The 20,000-nt window shown below is 42.1% G+C and overlaps 1 protein-coding gene across 1 annotated transcript in view; it reads left to right on the plus strand.

The window, feature by feature from the left end:
- The window catches only part of LOC122266832 (protein FAN), a 29,326-nt gene that overhangs the window by 329 nt on the left and 8,997 nt on the right, over positions 1-20,000 (plus strand). The window contains exons 2-15 of the mRNA XM_043036710.2: positions 1,271-1,412; positions 1,789-1,913; positions 2,567-2,657; positions 3,338-3,451; positions 4,309-4,494; positions 4,740-4,811; positions 5,547-5,606; positions 9,112-9,254; positions 9,654-9,816; positions 10,064-10,218; positions 10,431-10,609; positions 11,659-11,790; positions 18,751-18,996; positions 19,742-19,938. Coding sequence (XP_042892644.2) covers positions 1,271-1,412; positions 1,789-1,913; positions 2,567-2,657; positions 3,338-3,451; positions 4,309-4,494; positions 4,740-4,811; positions 5,547-5,606; positions 9,112-9,254; positions 9,654-9,816; positions 10,064-10,218; positions 10,431-10,609; positions 11,659-11,790; positions 18,751-18,996; positions 19,742-19,938 — 2,005 coding nt within the window. The remainder of the gene's footprint in view (positions 1-1,270; positions 1,413-1,788; positions 1,914-2,566; positions 2,658-3,337; positions 3,452-4,308; positions 4,495-4,739; positions 4,812-5,546; positions 5,607-9,111; positions 9,255-9,653; positions 9,817-10,063; positions 10,219-10,430; positions 10,610-11,658; positions 11,791-18,750; positions 18,997-19,741; positions 19,939-20,000) is intronic.

Below are 20,000 nucleotides of genomic sequence, written 5' to 3' on the forward strand. Positions count from 1 at the left end.
TTTCATGTAAAGGCTGTCCATATACTTTCTCCGGAAGTAAGGTGTTTCCGACTTCCTTCACGGTTGGCTGCTCTCCTGTCACACCTGTAATTAGTGACACTCGATCATATGACTGCATTTCTAGACTCTTATATTTCATTCTGGTCACTGACTACTATTATGTAGTGTAAGCTTTCTTTTAATTTAGGGATTTTTTGTCACGCTTATTTGAATCCTGTTGTGATGTCTAGGTAAGACAGATTGTTGTTTATTAAGCAAGCTGGAAGTTTATTTTGTAGTTACTTTGTTACTTATTTACTTATTAAGTAAGGAAATTAGTAAGTAGTAAAGTCAGGGAATTTGTACTGGTATGGCAAATCCAGTGCTGCTGTGGCCTCCATGCTCCGGAAAAGGCAGACAAACCTCCGCCGTTTATGCAATTCTGAGGAGATAGTGCGTGTTGACCTCCCTGGTGATTTACCATTAAATAAGGAACCAGCTCAAACTCTATTAAGCAGAACATACACAGGGGAGGTTTGTTGGCTTTTGCTGGAGTGCAAATTATGGTATCACTTCCCTAGATTCTATTTCAAATTACCTGTTCTTAGTATAAAGTATGCAGTTTTGTTGATAGTTATATGCTCCTTTTATGGGGTAACTCTGATGATGGTAGACAGATTTCTTCATATCAAACTTGCTTGATCTGAAACTTTCATTGGGTTTTAGATATAACATCATTATAATCTTGATTTTGCAGCGCATTTACAATCAAAAATCATTTAGAAGTGTGTTTAGTTGGTATAGATATTCGTTATTTATATATTCATTCATGGCTTTAAGTATAACTATTGTTAGTGACTGGGAATTAAAGATATATATTACTAGCATGGATTAACATCCATTGCTAGACAGTTCTAGTAAATATAAAGGGTAATTTTGCATTTGTAGGAAAACGTCTTATGCTCATTAAGGTTTTAAAATATACTGTATAACCACTTCCTCTTAATTTTACAAACTTTACTGATGGTGTTATAATGTCTTTATTTGGTTTTGGTTATATCATGGTTATATATATATATATATATATATATATATATATATATATATATATATATATATATATTTATATATATATTTATATATACATGTATATATATAAAATTTAATGTGAAATGAGATTATACATTTATTTAACCTTTAGAACTGTAGCCATCAAATTATTTTCTCATTAATTATTATATATCTGTCGTGTGCTGGATAGCCATCTCAAACCTTTTTTTTTCTTTCACAGGTTTTCATTGCTCCTGCTTGAACCAAGTGAAATTTACTTTGAAGATTTTGCAGCCATCTATCACCTTCCCGAAGATGCTGCCAATAGGGAAGATGGCTGGGAGAAGATATGTGAGGATGGACAGCTTCGAGGGAGGCTGAAGGTCGGTTGAAAGCAATATATAAATATATACATACATGCATACATACATACATACATACATACATATATACATACATACATATGTATCTGTATCTGTATCTGTATCTGTATATGTATATATATTTATATATATATATATATATATATATATATATATATATATATATATATATATATATACATAAATTTATACATATATACACATATGCATTAGATACTTTGAGTAACAGTATCTTAGTTTGTTTTATAGGCTAAAATTGATGAACTTATTGTAGCCTTCCTACAGGCAAAAACAAGTACAAATGCACACAAACATTAGTCCTAAATAACTTAAATTTTCGTAAGAGCATTCAATGATCACCTCTCTTATCTTCTAGGTTTGTTCCAAGTCTCTTGTCTTTGACCCGCGGGACACGCGCGCGCCAATTATCAAGTTTCCTTTACGCTCATTTGAGTCCGTTCAGGAAACTCAAGGAGAGGAGAAGAGTGAGCTTCTTAGTAGGTAAGAAGCTTTGCTTTTAATCATATTTTTTTGAGATTGTAACAGGTGCAATATACGTAATGAGAAAGCGCTGTAATGAATGCATCACTTTTGAAATATGAAAGTTGTGGAAAGACAAATCCTGATAGAACAATATATGTTGCTTATAGAGCAGATGATAAGAGATTAATATTACCGTTAGTTGCCTTCAACATGAATTAGAGTACTTCACTACTATGATTATTTTCTGATCTTTTAGTGAGTGTTTCCCTGCAGGGAGAGACATATAGCATTTGAAGAAAATGAAAATGAATTTTTGATTGCATTGTTTCCTCCCCTTTCCTGTTATTACTTTTGGGAAAATTAGAAAGTATTCCATTTCCAAATGGCCTCTTCCCCACACAGAACCTCATAGTATACACAGTGATCATTGTCTATTTGCAAAAAAAATGATGAAGGAGCCTCATCCTTTCTCCTTTTTAGACTTTCACTTAATTTGAATAAAAATATACAAATAAGTAAAATTGAACAAGCACAGCATAGTACATAGTATCTGTTTGGTTTTGCATCAGAAACTTTTTTTTTTTTTCATAAGCTAGAGTGAATTCAATTCGATTTCACATCCGAAGTCTGGCACAAAATGTTAAAGAGGTCTTTCTGTTTTTTATTTCCAGTGATGGTGATAGAACATTCATAGAAGTAAAATGTGGTATGACTGTGGAGATGTTGGAAGGAAATGTTCTTCAGCCTTACAAATTTTGCAGGGTAAGGTGCAGATTTTACTTGCATAATTCTTGACTTTTGGTACATAATTAGTAGAACTTTTTTGCAGTTTAGTACTGAATATGTCTAGCAAGAGTTAATGTTTCCTAGCTTCTTAAATAACACTCTACATCAGTTGATTAAAGACATTTTTTATATAATTTTCTTTTAACCCAATAACGATGGGTCTATTAGCTTCAAATGGTCGAAACGCTGGGACATTTCAAATGTATAAGCCTAACACCTTGAGATTTTTGCCTGCACTGGCTGCGGCAAGTGCTGTACGCCCAGTTACCTGCCACGATGAAATATCTCATCCCTGGTGACTGATGATGCTACCACTTGACGTGATATCTTGTCCCCTGTCGTTAATGGGTTAAAAGTTGGCTTTAGATATGAAAGAAAGTATAGAGCTATATGCACACACACATACAAAAACAAAAAATTCAGTAAAATAAATATCACAAAGTTTGGTTCAGGATAGTACTAAATACAAATGTAAATTTATGCAATAGTTGCCACCTCTCATTATTTAACTGGAAATCAGGGATAAAAAACAATTTTCTGAATGACAGGACATATTAATGAAAGCAAATTTGATCATGGTAAGGAAATAGTTAAATGTGTATTGACTAAGCTAATATTTTTCTTTGTACTGGCTAACTAGATACATTTATTCACAGGAGGTTCACTGCCACACATTTGAACTGGTATATGTGAAGGCTGCAAATGTTTTGCCACAAGTGTGCCAGCTGCAGAGGGCATCAACTTTGCCACCAAATGACCAAAACACAATGGTAGGCCTATTTTTTTTGCTAATTTATTTTGATTTTTCCCCCTGTTTTTCTGTGAAAAAGATGGATTTTTCATGTATCAGTCCATTTAAAAACAATGATCTAAATGTTTACAATTTGTATCTTGGTAACTCTTTCTAAACGACATTGTGTAAAGTCTCATTAGACTCGTAGCTAAAGGGATTTCGAGTTACAAGTGTATTGGCATTATCTTTGCTATGATGCCTGGGATTATACATGTATATATGTTCTTTGTGCAGTGGTATGATAGCTTCACATATCCACTCAATTTTGCCGTGAAGGTGAATAGATGCTGGCAAACTCAAAGCTTTGAAATTATGATATAACATTGCATGGTCATGGACACTGACTTTCATAAATATCTAGTCAAGGTCACAGTGTGATGCTCTTTGCTAAATGGTGACCCTTGTCTCTCATGTATGATACTGTAAAGGAAGAAATGGGGAAAGGTGCTGAAAGGGAATACATAAATGTCAGGTCAAATGTGTATGGGGTAGGAGTTCTGCAAGATATTTGAATGGCGACGTGTAAGATGAGGTCAGTGGATCACGAGGAAAAGTGAGATGAGGGCAGTGCACCATTTGGATAAATTGCCATCCACTACATTTTAATACTTGTGATATGATGTCCCTACCACACACTGAAACCCTGGCATGACAAATGGGCCTCATGCTTCTCTGCAACAAAAAATTCCCATGACATTGTTTCCATGAACTAAATCAATAGTATTTCATTCTGTGGAGTCTGGCTTTGCCTATGTAATAGTATGATAAGGAAATAGTTATATACATACACATATATACATATATATTTATGGAGAAAGTGCCTCTATTCCACAGATTCAAGCCATTGTACGGTCAAGGCAGAGAAGAAAAAAATTTGACCGGTCATTGCTCGGAGACATCTCAGAAACGGTTGTGCTGGAGAGTCAGGCAAACAAGGTCACCCCCCTTGTGACTAATCCTGGGACAGTTCTACTTACAACATCAACACTCTACTTCCAGCCACACAATAATGCTGAAAAAGTAGGTATTTCATTCAATTTTTCTATGCTGTAACATTAGGACTATGCATTGTTTTGTGTGTGGTATTTCAGTATAAGATGATGAATGTGTATTGATATATTTTCCTGTAAATCTTGAGTATCATGAGGAAACTGTGTTGTGAAGTTGCATTCATATAGTTAATTTGTATTTTCAATTTATGATTTATCTTAAATGACTAAACCATAAAGGTATGATATTTGATCACATTATTTCAAACCTTTCAGTATCCCGTCATAAGAATTGGTCTGCATGAGATACGACAAGTCATCAAAAGACGCTTCTTACTACGCCAAGTTGTAAGTGTTGGTGGGCTCTTCTTTATCTGTGAAAATCTTTTGGAAAATTCATGGTGTAATTTTCTGTACTGTTCTATGGCGAATATGATTTACTCAAAGAATTCCAAAGTATTGGTGTGAAGCTTGGATAGTAACAGAAAATGGAAACATACGTTAGGATAATGAAGATGTATTATTTTGTTTGTAATAGTGAATAACAATGCTTTTGAATGTATAGCATGCATTTTTAGTGTATATCTTGAAATATCTTCAAACTTACATCTTACATAAAAGGATTTTTGTTTCCTGAGATAAAATTGCACTGCAAGTGGTCTCACCCATTTGATGTATATAATTAATGTTTCAAGATTACAATCAAGAGCATTACTTGGAAGGATTTTCAATTTTTATTGTTTTATTATTATTTATTTATTCTATTTATTTATTTATTTATTTATTTTTATTATCTTTTTTTCCTTTTTTTATCACTCTTATTTAGTGCTTGTTTGAGTGTGTGTGTGCTTATTGTTACTCATCCTCTGATATCCTTATGGGAAAAATGAAGATTGCTTAAGCTAATGATATAATTCTCATAGGTTTGTTTTGTATAGCAAAATTTTAATTGAGTTTAATGTCGTTTGCAAGATATTTGATCAATTCTAGAGGATGCAAATGCTTTATTACTATAATTATGCTTTCTATATTTGTAATACAGGTTACAGAAAAGATACTTAATTATATACTCATATTTCTCAGGGACTGGAGGTATTCTGCAGGGATCAGTGTATGGTCAAACATCTTCTCTTGACTTTCAAGGTATTTATATATATTATAGTCTTTTGTTCTTCAGAAATACATTACAAATATTTTGCACATATTTGCGTTCCATTGTTTATAGTGCAAATAATTTCCATTGACCCATTTGTGATTAGGTCTATATTTGCCTTGTGCTGCTCCTGCTAGCTAGATAACGAAGGAGCACAGTGACAAAGTGTGAGATCTCTGCCAGTACGATCCCGCTTGGCACCTGTTAGAGCCCGGGGTGATAATAGGAGGTTTTTGTATTTGTTTACACTATTTTCACAAGTGAAGAAATATGTGTTTATACAAATGGAACTCCTATGAGTACATGTATACATAATGATGTAAAATGTGTGTTTTGAGGGAGAGATCATGATGTGATAGGACATCATCAGGCAAGAGCGGAATATTCCCATGACATGATATCACAGGATATCACGTCATCGTGGATGAATGGGTTTAGAACCCAGTGAAATTGATTTCACTTATCACAGCCATAGATGTGTAAGTGGCTTCATAGTATTGGCTTTTTAAAATTAATAATGAAGATATTTTATTGCTTAGAGTTCCGTTTTAGCCCTGGTTAATGATTGGATAGGTAAAAGCTTAAATCTGAAGTCCAAAGAAGTACAAAATATGAATGCTAAAATACAAAATGATAACAACAGGAAAAAGAAATAAAAGTTGTCTACAAAAATAAGAGGTCCTTTCTTAGTAGGTGGGTTCCGTGATTCACCATATAAACTCTTGTTCTTTCTTGGGAAGGATTTGTAAATAAAAGGGGGATAAGGGACTCATGAGTATGTCACCATATGACTTGTTGATCTCTTCTATTCCATTAACTTTACAAATTGTTATTTAGATAATGTATGTATAATGTAAGGGAGATTTGTATTTTTTTTTTTTTTTTGTCTTATTTTTTCATTTTCACTTTTTCACTTTATATTATAGACAGGGATAGCTAAGAGCTTTATTGGGACTTTTGCTGAATTATACTGGGGCCCACTCCACTGCCTCAGCACTACCAATAGTTTTGCTTTGTCGGTGTTTGATCATTGTCATGGGATAGTTATCTGTATATCATTCCCTGTTAACTCCTTCACTCCGAGCAGAAGAAAGCGCACCCCATGCCGAATCCGGGATGCCTGTGCGCATCAAATTTAAAATGTCGCTGTTGAATATAAAAATTTATAAAAATCAAAACCTTAACAAGTTTTAAGCCAAAACCTCAACATAATCATCATGTCCTATATATCAAATATATACATAATCAAACTCTCAGTTCAGTTCAGTTCAGACAGATTTGTAAAGACGTCGCTTTGCCCGGGCTATATGCACAAGGCGGCCCGGCCTCTGCCAGCTATGAGTGCTGACTCATCTTATTTAATCTTATCTGATCATCCTCGCTGAATTCAATTCAGCTCAGTTCAGAGAGATTTTGCGAAGACGTTGCTTTGCCCGGGTTGTGTGAATGGGGTAGCCCAGTCTCTATTGGCTGTAAGTACTGACTCATCTGATCATTATAACTGAACTTTTACCGTGGCGGTCGGATTGCCTGTAGGCGCTCCAGTTGCCAGGGGGCTAGTGACAGGCATAGCCGTCTGACCAGACCGGCAGCTGTCGTCTCTGGGCCCTGCCTGAGGAAGCGAGTGTGCTCGCATTCCATCAGGTAGTGCTCTAATTTGGCGTCCGGCTTGCCACAATACTCACAGCGTCGCTCATCTTGCCCAATAGTGGGGATGATTTGCCACGCACAAGGGTAGCCTATTCTCAGTCTGTGCAGACTGACTTCAGCACACCTTGATATTCTGGGAGAGAGTATCAGCGACTCACAGCCTGTGACGTCTGAGTACCAGCTGGCCAAGAGGGAGGTTCTCGCTTCCTCTCTGTGTCGCTGCAGGGCACCGACCTGCCCTGCAACCATCGTTTTACGCCTTAGCAGTTTCCGGCTAGGATGCACCATAAGATCACTCAAGGGTTTCTTCCTGCCTTCCTCCGCTAACCTGTCAGCTACGTCATTCCCTTCAATACCAACATGGCTTGGGATCCAATTGATGATGATGCGTCTTCCCTGATCCAGGATTCTCTGAGCAATGGTGAGAATCGAGGTTACCAGGTAAACGTTATCAAGGGGCGTGCTTTGTTGCAGGCTGTCAATGGCGGCCCTAGAGTCTGTGTGTATGACAACATGACCGTCCGTCTGGGCTGCATGGGCTAGGGCTCCCATAATAGCTACTGCCTCTGCCTGGAGCGAGGAGGCATTGTCAGATACCCGCATAGCTTTCTCTATGCCCCTTGCTGCAAAATCGGTGCCTGCAGTGCGGGTGATGGGGTCTACAGAACCATCCATGAAGTAGGTTTTACTATTCAGCGGCGTGATTGCTGTAATGTTCCTCTCTGCCTCAGCCTTCAATAGAGGCGGTGGGTAATGTGTTTTTCTTCTTGATAGACTCATGACAGAGAACTCTATCAACGATCGTGCCCACGGCGGGGCTGTGACATAGTCAGGGTGGGGATGGTCCATGCCCTTAATCAGTAGTGTCTCTTTGAGCTCAAAGTGTTTCAGCACTCTGGTTGTGTGAGACAGCCAGGTGTTGTTAGCAAAGAGCTCTTGGTTCTGTGCAAGCCGACGCTGCACTCTCTGTCTTAGCTGCGAGTCCAGTGGAGACTGTAGGACGTTGGCAAGGAACTGGGCCGCCATCTGATCAATCCGGGTGTCCAGGGGAAAGAGTTTGGCCTTCAAGAGGAGGTTAGTAACCTAAGCCCACCCAGGGGCACCCAGAATAATCCTGGCGGCTTCCTTTTGCATGATGTCGAGCCTTTTCCTGAGTCCAGGCTTGACTGTGATCAGGGCGACGGAGGCGTAGTTCACAATGGGACGGACAACGTGCACGTAGAAAGATCTAAGTACGCGGTGCCCAGCCCCTAAGCGCTGCCCAGACAGAGCTCTCATGACAGAGAGCCTTCCCTTGGTCCGGTCTAAGAGATGTTTGATCTCGGAGCGGAAGGTGAGGTTCTTATCAATCCATACTCCCAAGTATTGGTAGACGTGTACCCACTCAAGCTCTAGACCTTGGACTCGCAGTCTTTAATCACACTCTTCCCCCTGTGCATGTGACAAGTTATTTACATGGGTTGGAAAGAGAGTGAGAAGAGTGACCTTGGTGAGAGAACTTGTACCTCTCCTGGTATAAACGAATCACACTCCTATGTAATAATAAAGAAAAGTAAGCCATCGTATCATATACGACCTATATTCTGAAAGATCTCGAACAGTATACGTAAGAATAAAGCACTAATGCTAACACAACTCGGCCATGACACATGTGTTTCCTCTGATATGCCATGAGGGCTGCGAGGATGCAGTATATGCTTCCTTGTGTTCAAGGGGTTAATATGATATTACATCTTTTATGATGACTATTGACATAATGACCATGGCTCTGCTCAGCAGCCACGTGGTTTGTACTTGCCATGTACTGGCTCTGGTTATAGAGATTTTAATCAATGTTTTTTCCAGGAATCAGAAGAAAGAGATAACCTATATGAATGCCTGATGCAGCAAGAGAATGTTAGTGTAGATGACACGCGTCAGGACAACATCAGCTATCAGTGGCAAGCGGGAGCCATATCTAATTTTGAGTACCTCTCCTATCTAAATAGGTGAGTTAGCTAATGTTATGTAAAGCATTGATATAGAATTACAGTTTTTCAAATTTGTATTACGAGGTACTAGAGGTGCAAGTATATACATTTTTTTTTTTTAAATAGAAAATAGCCTTAATAATTCCCCACACTACTAATGGAATAAAAAAAATCTAAATCCCATTTCAAAGAAATGTCTAATCTGACAACAATTACCATTTATTGAAATTTATGTATTGATTCCTAGAAATAGGAATTTAGAGATGCTATTTACTCTGACATTTGAGTACAATAAAATTTAACAAAGCTATATATCAATTTGTAAGATTTATGATTTCTAAGAAATGTGAATGTAAGAAATATTGATAAAATTTGTAGGCATTTCATATCCTTATACCAATATCTTCTTTCTTCCAGCCAAGCAGATCGCAGTGTTAATGATTTGACACAGTATCCAGTATTTCCATGGGTACTGGCAGATTATGTTAGCGAATCTCTTGACTTGGGAGATCCCGCTATTTACAGGGATTTATCAAAGCCTGTAGGAGCGCTTAACGAATGCCGACTAAAAAGACTAAAGGTGAGACCGAAACAAATAAAGGTCTTCACTACTTTGTATCATTTTTGAAAATACATTTCATTTGAGTTACTGTGATGTTTCCTTTTTGATGTTTTTTTTTGTTTGTTTCTTTTTTATAATTCAATAATTGTGTTCTTCTAGAGAGGGAGTGCAATATAAGCTAGGTTATGGAAATATATCAATATTCATATGGAAGTTGAATCATTGTAGGACAATATCTCATCTGGGAATATTTATACAACAACAGGAGCGCTGCAAAGACATGCCAGAGCCGAGATTCCTCTATGGCTCTCACTATTCTACCCCAGGATTTGTGTTATTCTACCTAGTGCGACAGTACCCACAGTACATGCTATGTCTGCAGAATGGACGGTTTGATCATCCAGATCGTATGTTCAATAGGTGTGCTTATTATGGAGTTTTAAAGTTTGTGGAAATATTTTTCAAAAACTGTTCATCTTAATGTTAATTTTTCATTATTACACTGTTGAACCTCATGATTTTGATATTTATAAAGCAATAAGCGAATATATTTCTGAAATGTTTATATAGTATATATTTCTGGAATATCGTTATTTTAACGATTGTAATAGAACATTTTACATTATCTCCAGCTTACCGGACACCTGGTACAATGTCACAACAAATCCTTCAGACTTCAAAGAATTAATCCCAGAGTTCTATGACCTGGATGGCTCAGCGGACTTCCTCACAAACTCCATGCAAATAAACTTCGGAGTGAGACAGAATGGAAAACCGGTTGGTGATGTGGAGTTACCCCCATGGGCCAAAGGTAACAGTCTTCAAGTCATCGCAATGTTGACATTTAAAATGTTATCGCGGGGACTCGAGTACTATAGTCATCGGTATCGAGTCGTGTGAAGTTAGTCCCGTCCCCTTCGCACCTTTACTCCTCATTTAGCCAGTTAGGTCATTTGTATTCACTCATTTGACTTGTATCCTGTGAGAAATGTGATTGTGATTGGTCATGGATATTTTGGGGGCTATTTTTGCCTGATTTTGTGCCTGTGACAGTATTTTCTTTATGAGTAACATGTTATTCATATCTGTTTGTGCTGTTGTATGAGAACACTTTTATTTGTCATGTGTAATTGTTATGTAAAACAAGTCAGTGTATTTTTATCAAATGTTTTTAGTATGTGATGATATAATTTGTTGAAGTTGATTACTTTTTATATTGATGATTATGTTTTATGTAGTATGAATGCATTATATATCCTTCTCTAATGCTGTCACTCAGGAACTCTTTTCTCACATCTTATGCACAGCCAAGTTCAAGATTCTCTGGACAGTGTTGACATCTTTGCCATTTCTACCTTGATTGTTTTGAAAAGTAAGTCGTAAAATCCATGAATGAACAGAATGGTGATCAGTGGTTGGTCTTTACTGTACTAAAGAAATAACAGTAGGAGTCTCTCTCTGTCTCTGTCTCTGTCTCTTTCTCTCTCTCTTTCTCTCTCTCTTTCTCTCTCTGTCTCTTTCTCTTTCTCTCTCTGTCTCTTTCTCTTTCTTTCTCTCTCTCTCTCTCTCTCTCTCTCTCTCTCTCTCTCTCTCTCTCTCTCTCTCTTTCTCTCTCTCTCTCTCTCTTTCTCTCTCTTTCTCTCTCTTTCTCTCTCTTCTCTCTCTTTCTCTCTCTCTCTCTCTCTCTCTCTCTCTCTCTCTCTCTCTCTCTCTCTCTCTCTCTCTCTCTCTCTCTCTCTCTCTCTCTCTCTCATACACACACAGTTATTTACAATACATTCACGTACATGCACACACCTCACATATATCTTTCATGTCAGGAATAGCATTATTAAGATCTACTTTTATTAATCACACCAGGGCCAGAAACTGTGATCAAAACGATGCGAGATGCGCTTGAGTCCGAATATGTATCACAGAATCTTCATCTTTGGATTGACCTCATATTTGGCTACAAGCAGAATGGGGAGGAAGCAGAGAAAGCTGATAACTGTGAGTATATTCTCATTCCATTGTAAAGTATCCATGAGTAAAAACAAATGGATATACGTTATATAACCTAAGACTGCATCCACACTGGCAGCAAATTGGGCAGACGAGAGACGTTCTCAGTTCAGTTCAGTTCAGACAGATATGCGAAGACGTCGCTTCGCCCGGGCTATATGCTCAAGGCGGCCCGGCCTCTGCCAGCTATGAGTGCTGACTCATCTTATCTAATCTTATCTGATCATCATCGCTGATTCAATTCAGCTCAGTTCAGAGAGATTTTGCGAAGACGTCGCTTCGCCCGGGTTGTGTGGTAGGGGTAGCCCGGTCTCTATTGGCTATAAGTGCTGACTCTGATCATCATAACTGAACTTTTACCGTGGCGGTCGGATTGCCTGTAGGCGCTCCAGTTGCCAGGGGGCTAATGACAGGCATAGCCGTCTAACCAGCCCGGCGGCTGTCGTCTCTGGGCCCTGCCTGAGGAAGCGAGTGTGCTCGCATTCCATCAGGTAGTGCTCTAATTTGGCGTCCGGCGCGCCACAATACTCACAGCGTCGCTCATCTTGCCCAATAGTGGGGATGATTTGCCACGCACAAGGGTAGCCTATTCTCAGTCTATGCAGACTGACTTCAGCACACCTTGATATTCTGGGAGAGAGTATCAGCGACTCATAGCCTGTGGCGTTTGAGTACCAGCTGGCCGAGGGGGAGGTTCTCGCTTCCTCTCTGTGTCGCTGCAGGGCACCGACCTGCCCTGCAACCATCGTTTTACGCCTTAGCAGTTCCCGGCTAGGATGCACCACAAGATCACTCAAGGGTTTCTTCCTGCCTTCCTCCGCTAACCTGTCAGCTACGTCATTCCCTTCAATACCAACATGGCTTGGGATCCAGTTGATGATGATGCGTCTTCCCTGGTCCAGGATTCTCTGAGCAATGGTGAGAATCGAGGTTACCAGGTAAACGTTATCAAGGGGCGTGCTTTGTTGCAGGCTGTCAATGGCGGCCCTAGAGTCTGTGTGTATAACAACATGCCCGTCCGTCTGGGCTGCATGGGCTAGGGCTCCCATAATAGCAACTGCCTCTGCCTGGAGCGAGGAGGCATTGTCTGATACCCGCATAGCTTTCTCTATGCCCCTTGCTGCAAAACCGGCGCCTGCAGTGCGGGTGGTGGGGTCTACAGAACCATCCGTGAAGTAGGTTTTACTGTTCAGCGGCGTGATTGCTGTAATGTTCCTCTCCGCCTCAGCCTTCAATAGAGGCGGTGAGTACTGCGTTTTTCTTCTTGATAGACTCATGACAGAGAACTCTATCAAGGATCGTGCCCACGGCGGGGCTGAGACATAGTCAGGGTGGGGATGGTCCATGCCCTTGATCAGTAGTGTCTCTTTGAGCTCAAAGTGTTTCAGCACTCTGGTTGTTTGAGACAGCCAGGTGTTGTTAGCAAAGAGTTCTTGGTTTTGTGCAAGCCGACGCTGCACTCTCTGTCTTAGCTGCGAGTCCAGTGGGGACTGTAGGACATTTGCAAGGAACTGGGCCGCCATCTGATCAATCCGGGTGTCCAGGGGAAAGAGTTTGGCCTCCAGGAGGAGGTTAGTAACCTTAGCCCACCCAGGGGCACCCAGAATAATCCTGGCGGCTTCGTTTTGCATTATGTCGAGTCTTTTCCTGAGTCCAGGTTTTACTGTGATCAGGGCGACGGAGGCGTAGTCCACAATGGGACGGACAGCGTGCACGTAAAAAGATCTTAGTACGCGGTGTCCAGCCCCTAGGCGCCGCCCAGACAGAGCTCTCATGACAGAGAGCCTTGCCTTGGTCCGGTCTAAGAGATGTTTGATCTCGGAGCGGAAGGTGAGGTTCTTATCGATCCATACCCCCAAGTATTGGTAGACGTGTACCCACTCAAGCTCTAGACCTTGGACTCGCAGTCTTTGATCACAGACATCATGTTTCAGCGCCATTGCCTTCGATTTGGCTGCTGAGATCTTAAGCCCGACTCTGCAGCATTCCTCAGTTATTAGGTCCAGACAACGCTGGGCCTTTCTGACTGGATTCACATTTCTTCTCCCAGTGGAGATAATTGCTAGATCATCTGCATATGAAATGATCGTGCACCCCGCTGGGAGTGGAATGTCGAGAATGTTTAACATGAGGATGTTGAACAGGGCCGGGCTAAGGACCCCTCCTTGAGGGGTGCCATTCTCTAGAGGCAAATGCCTGGAAAGGTGACCTTGGAACTTCACTCTGGCAGTTCTGTTCCGAAAGTAATCGCCAATCCAGGCAAGCAGCCTGCCTTTGATTCCCTTGCGGATCAGGATCTCCTGAATGGCTAACGGGTTTGCCAGTTCAAAAGCCTTCTCCAGGTCAAGGAAGACAATGACAGCGCTGCTGCTGCTGACAGTGCTCAGTAAGGTGGCAATGCTGTGGGTAGTGCTCTTGCCCCTTGTGAACCCGTGTAGGTGTTCATGTGGAGGTCCCAGCTTCCATTGGAGCCGATTCAGTACCATTTTCTCTGCTGTCTTTCCTAGACAGCTAAGCAGGGAGATGGGGCGGTACCGTCCTGGCTCCTTTGGTTTGGGGACGGGAATTATATCAGCCCTCTTCCAGCACTGTGGCAGTGAGGAAGTTTCCCAGGACTTGTTGATGAGATGCAAAAGTGCAAGCTCACCTTCATGTCCTAGGTGGGAAATGATGGGGTGGGAGATCCCATCGCTACCCGGGAACTGGACTTGTATGTTCGCCGTAATTCCCTCAGAGAGAACATGGCATCTGTATCATCAGGCTCGACCGCCTTTTCTCTGATGAGGGCATGCCTGCCTGGGAGCAGTTGTTCTTGGCATGCCCTCAGCTCTGCTGGTAGTCCGACGCTACTTGTTCTAGCAGAGAACTCGAGTGCCAGTCTCTCCGCCTCCGACCGCGGGTCATGGTGGGTCTTTTTGGGGGCTGAGCGATTCGTGGCCCGTCTGATACGGTTCCACAATTCTGATAGGGAGGTTTGGTGGCCAAAGGACTCACACCACTCCAGCCACTTTTCCTGCTTTAACCTCTTAGCAGTTTCCTGAGCATCCCTGAGAGCCTCTCTTAGAAGAGTGTGGTTCTCGGGAGTTCTCTGTCTGCGAAAGTGTCTTCTGCACATATTGATTCTGTGGTTAACCTCCTTAATCTCATCATTGTAGTACCAGGCGTCCTTGAAACACCTGGACCACTGACGAGTTTTGGGGATGGTTTCTGAGGCTGCCTCGTCTATGGCATTTACTAGTCTGGCCTCAAGTATGTCCACATTATCATTAAGTGAGGAGTCACTGGTTCTGAGGCACACGGCCAGAGCCTCTTGGAAGGCTTTCCAGTTGGCTCTTTCCACCTTCCATCGAGGATTGTGCTGGGGCATGGGTGCCGGGCCAGCATCCAAGATGGTGGTGACTATCCCATAATGATCGCTCGTGGCAGTGTTGTCCACAGACCAACTAATTCTCTCGACCAGAGCCGCAGTGACAAAGGTGAGGTCAAGGACCCCCCCGCCAACATGCGTGGGCTCCTGGCTGTTGAGAAGAGCAATCTCTGGGCATGACTCTAGCACCTCGGCTATATGGCAGCCTGCCATATCACGTCTCTGAGTGGGAGCCAGTATAGGGTGGTGGGCATTAAAGTCCCCCCCTATAAGAATTAGCTCATGTGCTGCAGCAGCACAGGCTTCACTGATGTCTAAGCCCCTACAGTTTGGCCTACTGTATACATTGTACAGCTTGAGAGGACCCCCGGCCAAATGGATCTCAACAGCAAGGGATTCGACACCTTCTCCGCACTGCCCAGGATCGGCAATCAGGGAGCAGGGGATAGTCGACTTCACAAGGGTAATCAGGCCTCTGGTACCTTGCGTACTCGGTAGCACAAAGGGATGATATCCCGAGAAGCGTACAGATTCCCCTGTTAGCGTCTCTTGGAGCATGACAACATCAATGTTCCGAGATCGCACGATCGCGTGGAGAAGGGCGGCCCTAGGGGAGAAGCTGTTGATGTTCCACTGCAGTATGCTTAAGTTAGTGGCCATAGTGCTTGTCTGCGTTCACTAAGTCATTGACGTCAAGGTATTCGGTCTCTATGTCCGACGCCCCCGTGTGGGTAACGTTAGACATTTCGGAGTCTGACAACTCCTTGGTGAGTTCCACACTGAGTGTGATTTCCTCACTTGACTCGTCACTGTCGTCAGGACAGGTCGAGTTGGAAGGGCTGGGTCTCCTGGGAGGTGGAGTATTCCTGGTCGCCTTGGCCTTCTTTTTGGGTGGCTTTGGCTTCCTCACCCTTTGGGGTTTGGGCGCAGGCTCTGCCAGTGTGGTCTTGGCCGCAGGTTTGTCGGGGAGACAGGGCTCGCCCTGAGTTGGGGTGGGAGAAGGAGTCTCGCCCTGAGTTGGAGGGGGAGTTGTGGCCTTGGGCCTCATGTCCTTTTCCTTCAGGGCATTGACGGTCTGAGTCATTGCCGTCATGGCTATCTCGACTGCCTTCTCCGTCTCCTCGCTGGTCCTTCCCAATGCCGTCGCAACTGCTGTGACAACTGTCTTCAGCAGGAGCGTCAAGTCCTTCTCTGTGAACAAAGTCGGACTCTCCGCTCTTGGGGTAGCCTTTGAGGTGTTCCCAGACCCTTTCCGGGTCTGTTTCCGACTTGGAACATCCACCAGCGCCGGGAACTCTTTTGTGTTAGAGGCGTCCGGTGCTGGTTTCGCTTTGGGCGGTGCTTCCTTCCTCTTAGGAGGGGGGGGAGCCCTTACCCCTTTGTTCTGCCCCCAGACATACGTGCCTAGAGGGGCGGGAACAAAGTCTGGTCGTTTTGCAACGATCTCTTGCCGCCGTAGAGCCTCTTCCTTTCTGACAGAACATCCGAGGCTCCAGGCGTGGTGTTTTTTATGGCAGTTTGGGCACTTGGCAGTGATGTCTCGCTTGCCATCTTTGTGTGCTTTGAGACACACCTCTGTTCTGTGTGCCTTACTACAGACACCACATTTCGGCTTTGCAGAGCAAGTGGCCTTGTGGTGTCCGTACTTCTGGCACGTGAAGCATCGGAGCGGGTCTGGGACGTATGTCCTGAGTCTGTAAGAGCCCCAATTGCCAAGATCCAAGGACGCAACTGGAGCTCCCTCCAAAGTGACCAGAACTTGTCTGGTTGGGTGCTTCCCTTTCAAAAGTCGAGAAGCGCCCACCACCTTGGAATGTGCAGTGATGACCTCGAGGTCATACATCAGAGGAAAGCCAAGAAGCACCATCTTGGACTTCCTCTCTTCGGGAGTCAGAGCCGACAGGCTCACCTTCCGCCCATCCAGGAGCTTGTCAGTCTTCTGGAGGAAGGTGAGGGTGGCTTGGTCCTTTGGAACGATTATCATGCCATTGTCTCTGGCAATTCTAATCGTCAGACGGCACTGTCTCTGGGTTTCCAGAGCCCGTACCATCTGGTAGGCATTGTCGAATCCTTCCGGTTTAGGAGGAACCCTAAACTGGGGGAACCGACTTGGGGCTGCAGACTCGCCCTCTGAGTCCGAAGCCGTCCGAGGTCGTTTGCCTCTTCTCCGAACCGACGCCGGAGTTTTGCCAGTGGGGCCAGTAGGGTTGGAGGGTCCTGTCTGGCTTCCATTTTTTGATTGACTTCTCGTCTGGACCGACGCCAGAGATTTGTCAGAGCCTGGGGTTGGTTTGGAGGGTCCAGCCCGAGGTACTTGGGTGGGTTTTTCCTGGACCGACGCCAGATCCCTGCCCATCTTTTCCCTTTTGTCATCAAAGCCCTCGAAGGGGTCTAAGGTGACAGCCTTTGTCATCTTCATGCAAGGTTCGTCAACAGGGATGTCAGTCATGGGTTTATGAGTTACGGTTGCCATGTAATAAGCGGTTCGTTTCATCCTCCCACGCCCCCACCCACCATGCTCAGGAGCCACAGGGGTGGTGGGAGGATATACGCAACCCCAGCCTCGCGTTAATGGCACTCTCAAGACCATGCGATTGCCTGCAAGGCAGGAGCTACTTGACCCTAGCCTAGCTCACAAGAGAGACCAGCCGATTGACCTGACCGAGTCGAGATCAGGCCACCCGTCTTGCTGGAATAGAGGACCAAAGAGGCGTGTTGCTAGCCGCAGGGCGTACTCATACACGGCATCGCTCAACCTCCAGGACTCCCGTCTCCCAGCGCACAGGGGCACCACGCACGGCAAACACGTGGGTAGGTGTGGCCCCCTTGGGGGGAGGACCAGGGGGGGTGCGACCCCACCTACTAGGTCAGCACCTAGGAACACTTAGTCATCCCTCCTCAGAGAGCCCGCCGCTAGAAGGTCACCTCAACGGGACAGAGAGACTGGCCAAATCCAGAGCGGGCTTGTCCAAGAAAGGAGTTCAAGCCCCCGCGCCACGACAAGGTGGTTCCTTGGCGGGGGAGAGACGTTCTAGAACACTATATCCAGTAGATGTGTCATGGCAGCAAGGGAGAGTGGAAGAGTTAAGACTTCACTCTTCTCACTCAAACTTTACAGTTCAAGCATTAATTCAGTGATGACAAAGAATAAGCTTACTCAGTTTACTCACAAAAAGTTTGTTTACTGAGAATAGACTAATTAACAATATTCGTACCCACTCTCACCAGCCCATACCTGCTTGCTGATATTGAGGAAACAGTCTTAGATATACATATACCCTATATAATTTAAGATATACCCAGTATACCTCATATATACCCAATATACTTAAGATATACTTCATATAGCCTCCTAAGAATATATGGATATATTTAGATATATGTATATAACTTAATGTATGTGAATAGATTTAGCTACATGATATATTCCAGTTTAGATATATATAATTTTATAAGAACTAATTTAAATTTAATTTGATATGAGGTAATAGAAGTGTCTTACATAACCTATATTCTTGCCTTACAGTGGTTCCAAGAGAATAGCGCAAACATAGTGATAAAGCCTTGTTTTGATTTTCCAGTGTTTTACCATCTCTGCTACGAGGGTTCAGTTGACCTGGCAGCCATCACAGATCTGAATGACCGACTTGCCCTAGAGGTCCAGATCACCGAATTCGGACAAGTGCCAAAACAGCTGTTCTCAAAGCCTCATCCCCAGAGATCACGGTCCTTTGGGGTTTATGACTCAATGTACTTGAGTAACGGAATCTCGGAAAGCAGTATTTGCAACGAGGTGGAGGAAGAGAGACTGAGAGCAAATAGTGGGGGTAAGTAGTAAACAGGGAGCTAACAGTGGAAGTTAGTAGTTAACAGGGAACTAACCACTAACAGTAGAGGTAAGTAGTTAACATTTGTACAGTTAATCCTAGGGGATTCAATTTTACATATGGTGATGCAAAGGTTCTACAAGTATAAGGGTCCTATACAAAGGTATTTAATGGATATTGATAAAACAATGGCATTATAACTGGTTTAGGAGTAGTTTTTACCTGAAGTATTGAAGCTTGAGGGATAAACAAATATTGAGGATGATTTAGTACCCTTGAGAAGAAGAAACAAAATGTATATGTATTATATATATATTTATATATATATATATATATATATATATATATATATATATATATATATATATATATATATATATATATATATATATATATATATATACATATATACATATATACATATATACATATATATATATATATATATATATATATATATATATATATATATATATATATATATATATATATATATATATGTATATATATATATATATATACATATATGTATAATATATATATATATATATATATATATATATATATATATTATATATATATACATATATACATATATACATATATATATATATATATATATATATATATATATATATATATATATATATAAATGTATATAGAGATATATATAATAATTTTATTAATGCAAATAGAAATACCATGGTAAATCATAGTATTGAAAAACCTCTTTACACATTCTCAGAGAGTAACGAGAATAAAGTCGTCAATCCTGGCTCCACCAATCTCTGGCAGCGTCTGGCTGAGCTCAGATTACTGCGGGAGTGTAGGGCTCACAGGGAAGCCATCACAGGGGTTATCTTCACAACAGACAGCCAGAACATCCTCTCAGTCGGCCAGGATGCATTGCTGAAGATGTACACTCTGCCAAAATTAAATCAGGTTGGATGTGTGATTGATAGTAATCTTGGCCCTGATTAGTATTATATAATGGGTGATGTTCA

Source organism: Penaeus japonicus, unplaced genomic scaffold, assembly GCF_977035675.1.
Source record: "Penaeus japonicus unplaced genomic scaffold, GWHDUDI00000001_assembly GWHDUDI00000034, whole genome shotgun sequence".
In the NCBI taxonomy this organism is placed as follows: Eukaryota; Metazoa; Arthropoda; class Malacostraca; order Decapoda; family Penaeidae; genus Penaeus; species Penaeus japonicus.